Consider the following 10532-nt stretch of genomic DNA (forward strand, 5'->3'; position numbering starts at 1 on the left):
CCACCCCAAAATAATAATAATTTTGATTTTAAAAAATATTATCAATGTCATAAATTATTTTTTACTTAAGTAAAAACAAAAGATGTCTCTCAAAAACAAATTTCATTAATAAATCAAACACTAAAAATCATTTTGGAAATATTTTCTACTCACCAACCAAACATTAGAAAATAAGTTCAAAATCTACTTGTTTTCCAGGAAAACATTTTCTAGGAAAACATTTTCCATGAAAACATTTTCCTCCATACCAAACACACCCAAATTGTCCAGACGTTACGTATTCAAATTTGTTCCTGCGGGAACAATTTAACAAAATATCTCCATAAAGTTCAAAATCTTATCACGTCTGTCCATCATTTTTATTAATTATTTATCTTCTGTTTTTTTTCACTTAATTTATGTTTCCTTTTCTTTAAAAAAAAAAATAACTAAAGAAATTGATGAACAATGTCTACACTAATAAAAATATATTAAATAAATAAATAAACTATAAATAATTTAAAATATATAGAGAGAACAAGTCGTTTGACTATTCGTCAAAAATATTCTCCAAAATTTTAATATTAGTAGATTATACTTTTGCCGTTAAGATAAATTTATTTATATGCTCACTATTATTAAATTTTCTAATAGTTAGACAACAAAGAAAAGCAACAATTATCAAAATCAAATTCACCATCTAAAGAAGATAGAATTATTTTAACTTCATTTTCTTATACTCTTCTGGTAAATCCTTCGTCATCTTCAAATTGAGTACTTCTCCCTAAAATCCCAGATTTCAAAGTAAACCTTTAATTTTGCTCAGGTGGGTCAATTAGCCTTGATTTTGTTCTAGTAGTAGTTAAAAGATGCGATTTTCTCCTAAACAAAGAGCTGCTACTTAGCACAACCTCATCTTGTTAACCCGATCCAGTTCTCAAATTGGATCGGCGGCGAACCGATCCGTTACCGGCAAGGTTCTCATTGAAAGAAACCCAAACTAAGTACGCCAGTGGTTGGGGCTTTCTTCCACCCTAGATAACGGAGACGGCTGTGAAAATTACGAAATCGAAATCCTTAGTTGTTATCCCTTATACGTTTAATTGCTGCATCATTAGAGAAACCGTAACTGGAATCTCTAACACCATATTATGTGTACTCTCATATGTACCGCATTGTTACTCAACTGGGTTTTCGAAGAAGATGAAGAAGAGAGCTCTGTTTCTCTATGAGTTCTCACTTATTCCTAAAATAAATTTTTATTTTTATTTGTCATTTTTGATGTATAAAGAAAAGACAATAATTTTTTTTTGGTCATATTTTACCCTTAGCATTAATACTATTATCCATATCATTTTTCAAGATTCAATACTAAACATTAATTGGTAGCGATAGATAGGTTAAATAAGTATATCAATAAATGAACCGATGGAGTAATAAGAATCAAAGTTGTATAACCATTCATCAATCTATATGCATGGCTTTTATTGAGACGAGGCCACAGTAAGTCAAAGACTATGACATAACAGAAAAATAAAAACGTAGAAACTCCAAATTACAACAGCAAACAATAACTTGTACAAGTGTATCAAATGCTACGATTCTCCATCACTCGTCTCTACCTTCAAAAAATCAAGGTTCGATTTTCTGTCAAGTTTTCGTGCAAAAAAGTCCTGTAAATATTTGTGCACGGAAACTCTTTGGAAAATGGGAGGATTATGTGGTCCGATGAGGCTGTGTGCAGGTCCTAATTCGGATTCAAGGTTCATGTAATAGAATGTCGCAACAGAGAGCCTTTCTTCATTTGAGTTTACAATTGCTCTGTGCTCAATACTCCTATACACACCATTGCTCAATATCTGCCAAGTCAAATGTATCACATTTACGCGCATAATATTTTAAAACAATATTTTCAGCGGTAGTAGAACATTTACCTCCATCATGTCTCCAATATTCACAATCAAAGCATTTGGGAGGGGCTTTATGGGCACCCAAATATCATCTTTTCGGACTTGTAGACCTTCAGTTTCGTTCAGCTGGAAAAGGATGGTGAGGACACCAGGATCAGAATGGGTGCTTAAGCCAATCGCCCTGTCTGGTTCAGGGCAAGGCGGATAATAATTCATCCTCATGACTGCATAATAGATCTCTCATTTCCTCTCGTCCATCCTTAAAGCCTTTGACAATTGACATACAATAATCATTGCTAGGCTCTTAATTTCTTTGCAGTATGCTTCCAAGACGTCCCTACATTTCAAAACACACAAACCTATTAATTAAAAGATGAGGAGAGCGGGATATAGTTATAAGGAGATAGGCACCTGAGATTCGAGGGCAATTTCTGAAACAAGTCAACTTTGCGGATACGAGGAGGAAGAGTCATTATGCCAAACATATCACCCCAATCAAGCTTCTGCTCCTCCGATACAACGAATGCATTCCCAAAACCTTCCAAGCTGTCTTCCTGTTGCCATAGTTTCTTCTTTTCCTCCATTGGTAGTTTGAACAATTGAATAACCTCTCTCTTGAAGTCCTCCATTAACGAAGGTGTCACTCCATGGTTTATAACCTAAACATTTAACGATATACTAGCAAATTTTACAACCTTTTAACAATTACAAAGCTAGGCGCTTTTAGGAGAAAATAAAGACTAATTTTGTCTAAACTAACACTCGTACTATCAACAATAAATGAGAAGGATTAAAGCTAATGTGATACTATTCTTGAGACAATATCATAGATTTTCACTCAATTAATAGACTCTGTTCTCACAAAGTCAACTCAACTTTAATTTTTAACTCAAAAGTCACTCAACTATGGATTTTTTTCTTAGAAAGTCACTCAACTGTACTCTTCACTCAATTTTATTTTAACTCAAAAGTTATTTAACTATAAATATTTTACTTCCAAAGTTACTAAACTATGAAGTTTTCACTTTTCCTATTTGAATTATGGTCAACAATTTATCGAAACACTCATCAACTATGTGGTTCATTTTTCCTATTTGAACTATCATCAACAATCGACCAAAACACACATCAACTATTAGTTATTTCCTTTTACTATCTGAAATAGTTAAACAAAACTATGAAGAAAATGAAACCTGTAGGAAACCCCATTGTTGGCAAGCAGAGTGAAGCTCTTGTAGCTCAGAATCCATGGAATCACCTGAAATCAGCTTTTGAAGATCGATTACTGGAACCGATGCTCCGGTGGATATGACCGGAGTTTCTTGCTCTGGGCGGACATACCTGGCCGGAATATTGGTTAGGTGCTGTTTGGCAAGCTCTTGAACACTTGGAACTAACAGAGATTTTCCAAAGTATAATTTTTCCGGCGTTGACTCCATTTGCTTTTATTGCAAACTTGAATATTTTTTAAAATCAATTTGGGTCTCTCTTCCAAAACCATATAGTATATAAATAGTATAATTTTTAATTTTTTAACTATATATGCCATTTTCCGTTGTTTAATTGTAAGCAGTGGCATATACAACATTTTTTTTAAGCGATATCACTATTAAAGGGGCAAAATGGCCGAGGAAGAAAATCAATTAAAATTTTATTTTAGACCTCCAAAAATTTGAGGTCTCTTTTAATTAGATAATATTATAATTAAACCACTTACATCTTTATATTATTAAATAAAATTTTATGTACGACATTATTCAACATGAGATTGCATTGCAAATAAATGATTACGTCTTTAAAAAGAAGATGAAAAAGAAAAGAAAAAAAAGAAGAAGTTATAGGCCTTGTTTGTATAATTTACATAAATCCTATAGTCTAAATTCTAAATTACATTCTATTTCTATTCTTTTCTATTTTACAGAAGTTTTAGATCACTATTCATGTCGGATAACCTTTTTCAATAACTCAAAAAAATGAAAAAATCATTGCAATTTTATATATATATAAAAAATGACTCAGATGATAATAATAAAATAAATTTGAGTACATAACTATAGTTCTCCCGAGATTCCATATTTTTGAAAGGTATACATAATATCCTCATTAGAAATACGACTAAATGCTTCCTTTTCTATATAAGGCACCAAACAATCACTCAAAAACTCATCATTCATTCGATTTCGTAAGTCACTTGAAGCTTGAGTCGTTAAAATTGATTTTGAACATTTGTAAAAAAAATTGAGAATAATAACTCTCCATTAAAAATTTAGACTAATATGATTTGATCTGTACAATTAGTAATTGAGGATCAAATAATAGAGGATTGCAGACAATTTTAATCAATCTAATGAATTTTAAATTATTTCATTGTAACAAGTAGATAGTAAAAAATAAAATTATTATTATAAACAAATAAAAATAAAAATTCAAGCACATGATAAAAAGAAATTGAATAACAAAAAAATATTAACCTAATGTGGAAATTTGAGATGCGAATGAGAATGATAGATCAACAAGAACGAAAAGAAAATTCACAAATCAGAAATATAGATTTAAGGAGGTCAACGCTATTTTTATTTAACTATAACTCTAATCCATAAAAAAAAATTAAGATGCAAATAAAACAAACAGAAAAAGTGAATAAAAAACAAAAAAAATGTGCCCCGAGAATCAAACCATTGACGTCATGCAATGAATGTAAGCACAGTTAAGCTAGCCACATTTAGTTAAAAACTTTCCTGTAAATTATTTTATCCTTTTAAGTGTTTTTATTTTGGTATAATATATATATTGGACCTTAAATTTAACTTTAAGTTTTAACTTTAACTTTTAATTTTTATGATGCATAAATAGGCCCTTTAATTATTCAACTTTTAAATAAATAAACACATAATTTCTACATGGTACAATACATGTAGGACACCACGTAGGACGAAAAATGATATATTGGATGACATGTAAGACATGTGTGTTTATTTGTTCGACTTTATACAAATTTAAGTGTCTATTTGTACACATCCAAAGTTAAAGAGTACAAATGTGATTTGGAGCCAAGTTAAATAGCACATTCATGTATTATGCTCTCTTTTTTTTATATATATAGGTATATTCGATAAAGAATTTCGACGAAATTGTCACGTGACACACCTTCTATGTTCCTAAATCCGCCCCTGATCGTAAGGTACCAAATTTATCGGAACAGTTTCAGCAATTCTATTTGACCATTGAAAGCAAAATTGAGAAAACAATAAGAAAAGAAAACGATTGGAAAACCAAATAAATCATTATAGAAATTATTTTTACAAATGGACCTTCTCATGAACATGACTTGTGGTTGATTTTACATTATTAGAAAGAATTTGTGAATAAAGAGATTTTGAGCTTGTTGCGTGTGTCTAATTAAATTAAGGGTTAATTTGTGTCAAAATAGAAATATATTTAAATCAAAAGTATAACCTGAAAGGATATATTTTGAGAAAAAAAATATAACTAGCAGGTAAGTATTTGACTCTTAGGAAAAGAACCCGCCAACCATTCAAACGGCTAACTGACATTCCTCTTCCTCTCTTAACAAGAAAATAATAAACCAAAATCCTTCTAAAAATATCTTTTTTTTTCTTTTGAAGTGAAAAGCAGAAACTTTTTTTTCCTCAATCATTCGTTCTTTCGAGCAAATGATGCCTAAGATTAGCAAGCTCAACGTTCCAGAAAAACCGAGGAAATTAGTAGTATTTCCTCAAAAGATTGGAAGTTTAGTGATCAATGGCTTCCATCATGGTAGAGAAGAAAGTAATTATGAAGAAATGGAATCTGGTGAAGAATTACAGACATTTGATCTGACTCGCGAGTTTGCTCTGAAGCAGATGATTAAGGATCAATGTTATGATTTTGATGATGAGCTTATAAGTTTTCCCCAAAACAAAAATAGGAAATCGGAATCAATTGTATTGCACGCCTGCAACGATGATGATAAACGATCTGATCTTGAATATGAGGTGAGACTGTTAATCACAATTTTCATTGTTTCCGCTCTTTGCTTAGAGGTGATTACTACTTCATTGTCGCGTTCTTTGATCATTGATGTTGTTTGTGAAACAGATTTCTCGAAAGGAGATTAATTTGGAGAAGTTGCAACGAGTTGCCAGTTCAGGTATTCCTGATGGAGGGAGTTTGCGAGCAACAATTTGGAAGGTTATTAATTACCCTAATTGATCGCATTAGTATAAGCATTATATTCTTCGCCAAATGTGTTGAAATTGAAATCGAATAACTCTGTTTTCCATGATTATAAATTGCAGCTACTGTTGGGATATTTACCTACTTCTCGAGACCTATGGGAGAAGGAGTTAAACGAGAGTCGATTGAAATATGACAAGCTAAAAGAGGAGTTTCTACGAAAACCTGTAAGCTGCATTACCTTGTAACTTATGGTCTTAGCTGGTCCCTTATTGTTATGGCTACTTCATAGAAATCTTTGATCTAGACAGTCAGAATTGTCATGTCGAAAAGATAAAAGCATGATATTGCTTGGACACGACACTAGCAGCGGAGTTATTGAGCCCCTTAAACGCTACAATATTTCTAAAGAGGATCATCCACTAAGTTTAGGTAAAACTAGCATATGGCATCAGTACTTTGAGGCAAGTACCTACTGCACCGCGAGTTCTTCTGCAACCTTTTATATCACATGAAGATCGTTTTTTTATGAATACAAAATACAAATGGTGGTGTTTGTAGTTTACAGAAATTTCGGAGCAGATAGACCGTGATTTGCAGCGAACTCATCCAGATTTAGAGTTCTTCTCAGGAGACTCATCACTATCTACGAAGAATAAAGTAACATTTTACTTATATCTCTCAACTCTTGATTTTAATTAACATTTTAGTCTGTGATAGTTTTTTCTTTCCGAATTTATGTTTTGCTTTACAGGAGTCAATGAGAAATGTTCTTCTGTTGTTTGCGAAATTAAATCCTGCAATTAGTTATGTACAAGGTATGAATGAGGTCTTGGCCCCATTGTACTATGTCTTCAACACCGATAATGATGAACGTAATGTTGTAAGTTTTCTTCCTCAAATTTGCTCTTACAGTTTATATTGATGCCTTCGCCAACTCTTTCGTTAATAGTAGAAGCTTCATTTGTTTTTCTCCACTATGCAGGCAAATATAGAAGCAGATACTTTTTCCTGTTTTGTTATACTAATGAGTAGCTGTGTGGATCACTTCTGTCAACAATTTGATTGCGGTTCATTTGGTGTCCACTCAACTCTTTCGAAATTGTCAGAGTTATTGAAAACTAATGATGAAGAATTGTGGCACCATCTTGAATTTAAAACAAAGGTGAATGTGAACCTATTTCTTAGGCACAGCTATAAATACCTAAGTTATTGCTCACATATATATCAGTCGTCCTAGCTAATGTTTTGATTTCAGGTTAACCCGCAATTCTATGCATTTAGGTGGATCACTCTGCTCCTAACTCAGGAGTTTAGCTTGCATCACATCGTAAGGATCTGGGATACGCTTCTCAGCAATCCTTTTGGCCTTCAGGTACTTATCCGACCAATGTGTGTTTATATGGATGGATATTGTGGTTGATCTAATATATAAGACACTCTCATCCAACTCCATGGCTCATTTACAGGAGATGCTATTGAGGATCTGTTGTGCTATGCTGATGTGTGTTAAAAGCAAACTAATTAGGGGTGATTTTGTTGGCAACTTAAAGCTTTTACAACATTTCCCTGAAGTAGATGTTGAGCATCTTCTCCAAGTAGCACAGGGTATAAACATGGATACATCGTTCCATTCAACCATTTTTAGGTAGCTAATATACGATTTGATACATAAAAATCAAACAATAATGATGTTATTAAACCACAACAACTGCCACAATTTATTCAAACATTATACATCCACAAAATGATACAGTAAAAAGTCCATCCAAATCAAACAATCTGTTGGTATCCAAGGGGCATAAAATGCAAACATTTATCAATTGCTTCCATCGTCTCCATTTCCAATTCTTATAGAATCGACATATGATTTTCCAACGAGCTCTCGAGAGAAATATCCTTTGAAGTAATCAGCCACTCCAATCCTCCTAAATTCTGCAGGGTATTGAGGAGTGAGGAGACTAGGAGCTGGACCTAAATCTCCATCCAGATTGGGGCTCAAAAATGTAGCAATGGAAATCCTCTCTTTATCTTCGTTCACAATTGCTCGATGTTCAGTGCTTTTATAGATTCCATTTGTCACAATCTGCACATAAAACAACATTGATAAGTTCTCTCATAACCAAACACTAGAAAATAACTTTTCCCACACTGAAAAATGTCTTTCGTTACACCAAACTTGCATATATACTTATTTCTCACCTCTAAAATATCTCCAATGTTGACAACAAAGGCATCAGGAAGATATGGAACCGGAATCCAAGCTCCATCTTTCTTAATTTGAAGACCTTCAGTTTCATTAACCTGAAGTAATATAGCTAGACCAATAGCATCAGTATGAGGGCATAACCCCATTACGCGATCTGGTTGAGGACAAGGAGGATAATAATTTATTCTCATCATTTGTGTCCCGTCTTGTTCAAATAATACATTCATATCCTCTGTTTTCATCCCTAAAGCTCTTGCCATTACGTACAGAATTTTCATGCCAAGTTCCTTCAGTGCTGTTGAGTATTGTTCCAATGCATCCCTTATCGGTCCAAGAATTTAAATGTTGTATAGAATAAAAAGATTCACTAAATATTTAATCGTGAACTCAGTTATATATTGTCGTACCTGAGTGAGGCGGGAAGCTTTGGAAACAAGTGAGGTTTTCGCAAATGAGCAGGGAGAGTGATCATGTAAAGTATATCAGCCCAATCTAACTTTTGCTCTTCAGATACAACAAATGCTTGCCCGTATCCTTCGAGATCTCCTTCTTCTTGCTCGAATTTCGTCTTCTCTTCCATTGGTAGATCGAAAAATGCTCTGATTTCCGATTTCACTTTCTTCATCAATGATGAATTCACTCCATGATTCACCAACTGCACATGTATTTTTTTAAAAAAAATCGATATCATCAATTTATTTTAAATTAAAAGATATGATCGATAATCAAAAAGATTGTTAGATTTTGTTTCTTCCTAGGTTAGTTCCAATAGGTCAAAAAAGAATATCACTTGTTATATTTAATAAGATTATTGTATGTTTTGGAGTGCAGTTGTATTATTGAGATGGTTAAATAAGTCAACTCCAACATTTTTGTAACATAAAACAATAATTAAAAAAAGAAAACAGTGTTTTTTGATATATAAACCTGAAAAAATCCCCATTCTTTGCAAGCAAGATGAAGCCTCACGAGTTCCGAATCATCATCAATATCTCCAATTTCCAGCAATTTTTTCATATCAATAACTGGAACTTGAGGTAATATGGAAGAATATGATTGATTTTCAATATCATCGCGTATATATCGCGATGGAGCGGCTGCTAGTTGTTGCTTTGCAAGTTCTTGAACCTTAGGGACTTTCAGAGAACCACCTAGCTTTCTCAACTTTGCTTCTTCCATTGATGAAGTTTTTAATTTTTTTTCCTCAACTTGCTTCACAAAGTAAACTTATTGAGATATGAAATAATACGTGTATCATATAATGCAAAAAGAAATAATGGACATTTTTATTTGTCTAGAATAACGTGTATTATATAATATAAAAGAAAAAAGGTCATGTTTAATTGTCTAGTATATGTTCGGTTGACCATCTCAACTTGATTATCGTGAAAGAGTTTTATTTTTAGATTTATATTAAGAGAAATTAAATCCCTTAGCAACTTCTTCTATTGTTTTTTTTTCTCGTTATCTTTTCTTCAAATTGTGAAAAATCTTGATCTTAATTATTTAAAAATAAAATTTACAACGAAAAAAAAAATCATAATTTTATTCAATAGAAGATAAAATGAAGCATATTATTGCTACGAATGTCTTGAATATGTAAAAGAAAAAAATTATTACGCGCTAAATTCAAAGTTTGTACTATAACAACTTCATTAAACATAATTTGTTTAGTTTTTCAGAAACTGAAATTTATAAAATGGTAGATTTGCAAAAAAATTTTAAAAAAAAAAAGATCAATTTTATTATTCTATTCATTTTATTTTACGTAATTTTTTTTTGAGTAAATTAGATAAAAAATTGACACAAATTAGCATATTCTAGTGCTTAATTTTATTTTCAATTGAATAAAATTAGGACTTATATTTTCTTTTCCTCATTAATTGTATTTTGAATTGTTGACGTTATTGTTCTTTTCATAAAAGTAGTTTGAATAAAAAATGATGGGATAGAGAATTAACTTTATAAATGGATTAAAGATTTAATTTTACGAAGAATCGGTTAATATAAACCTAAGCTACTTTGTTTTTAAAAATGGATAAAAATCAAATCTGATAAGTTTTTAAATATTGAAAAGACTGAAATTGATAAATTTATAATTAAAAATTAAAATTAATGAGAATATAATTAAGGTACTTGAATCTGTTGAGTGTACAGCTATAAAATCATTAGACCTACTTTTATAATTAAGAAATTATTTATGTCATTTTCCTCCACAAATAAACACGTGGTCCATCTGGTAATGTACCTACAATTTC

The 10532-nt window shown here is 31.7% G+C and overlaps 4 protein-coding genes across 4 annotated transcripts; 1 reads left to right on the forward strand and 3 right to left on the reverse strand.

The window, feature by feature from the left end:
• Positions 1-1413: 1413 nt before the first annotated feature.
• On the reverse strand, positions 1414-3467 carry LOC107010450 (codeine O-demethylase-like). The gene is made up of 4 exons (XM_015209736.2): positions 3083-3467; positions 2301-2548; positions 1914-2226; positions 1414-1838 (listed from the first exon to the last, which is right to left on the reverse strand). The coding sequence occupies exons 3-4, from the start codon at positions 2109-2111 to the stop codon at positions 1575-1577; spliced, it is 462 nt and encodes a 153-aa protein (XP_015065222.1). The 5' UTR covers positions 2112-2226; positions 2301-2548; positions 3083-3467; the 3' UTR covers positions 1414-1574.
• Positions 2130-3328, reverse strand: LOC107010048 (protein SRG1-like). Its single transcript, XM_015209318.1, has 3 exons — positions 3083-3328; positions 2301-2548; positions 2130-2226 (listed from the first exon to the last, which is right to left on the reverse strand). The coding sequence occupies exons 1-3, from the start codon at positions 3326-3328 to the stop codon at positions 2130-2132; spliced, it is 591 nt and encodes a 196-aa protein (XP_015064804.1).
• A 2028-nt stretch (positions 3468-5495) lies between the features above and the next one.
• LOC107008907 (TBC1 domain family member 13-like) lies at positions 5496-7761 on the forward strand. The gene is made up of 9 exons (XM_015208119.2): positions 5496-5884; positions 5988-6080; positions 6188-6292; positions 6377-6529; positions 6627-6725; positions 6820-6948; positions 7051-7230; positions 7324-7440; positions 7535-7761. Exons 1-9 carry the CDS (start codon positions 5564-5566, stop codon positions 7715-7717), a joined length of 1380 nt encoding a protein of 459 aa, XP_015063605.1. The 5' UTR covers positions 5496-5563; the 3' UTR covers positions 7718-7761.
• On the reverse strand, positions 7760-9545 carry LOC107008908 (protein SRG1-like). Its single transcript, XM_015208121.2, has 4 exons — positions 9202-9545; positions 8682-8929; positions 8268-8595; positions 7760-8151 (listed from the first exon to the last, which is right to left on the reverse strand). The coding sequence occupies exons 1-4, from the start codon at positions 9451-9453 to the stop codon at positions 7885-7887; spliced, it is 1095 nt and encodes a 364-aa protein (XP_015063607.1). The 5' UTR covers positions 9454-9545; the 3' UTR covers positions 7760-7884.
• Positions 9546-10532: the final 987 nt, after the last annotated feature.

The sequence above is a fragment of the Solanum pennellii genome, chromosome 2 (assembly GCF_001406875.1).
Source record: "Solanum pennellii chromosome 2, SPENNV200".
In the NCBI taxonomy this organism is placed as follows: Eukaryota; Viridiplantae; Streptophyta; class Magnoliopsida; order Solanales; family Solanaceae; genus Solanum; species Solanum pennellii.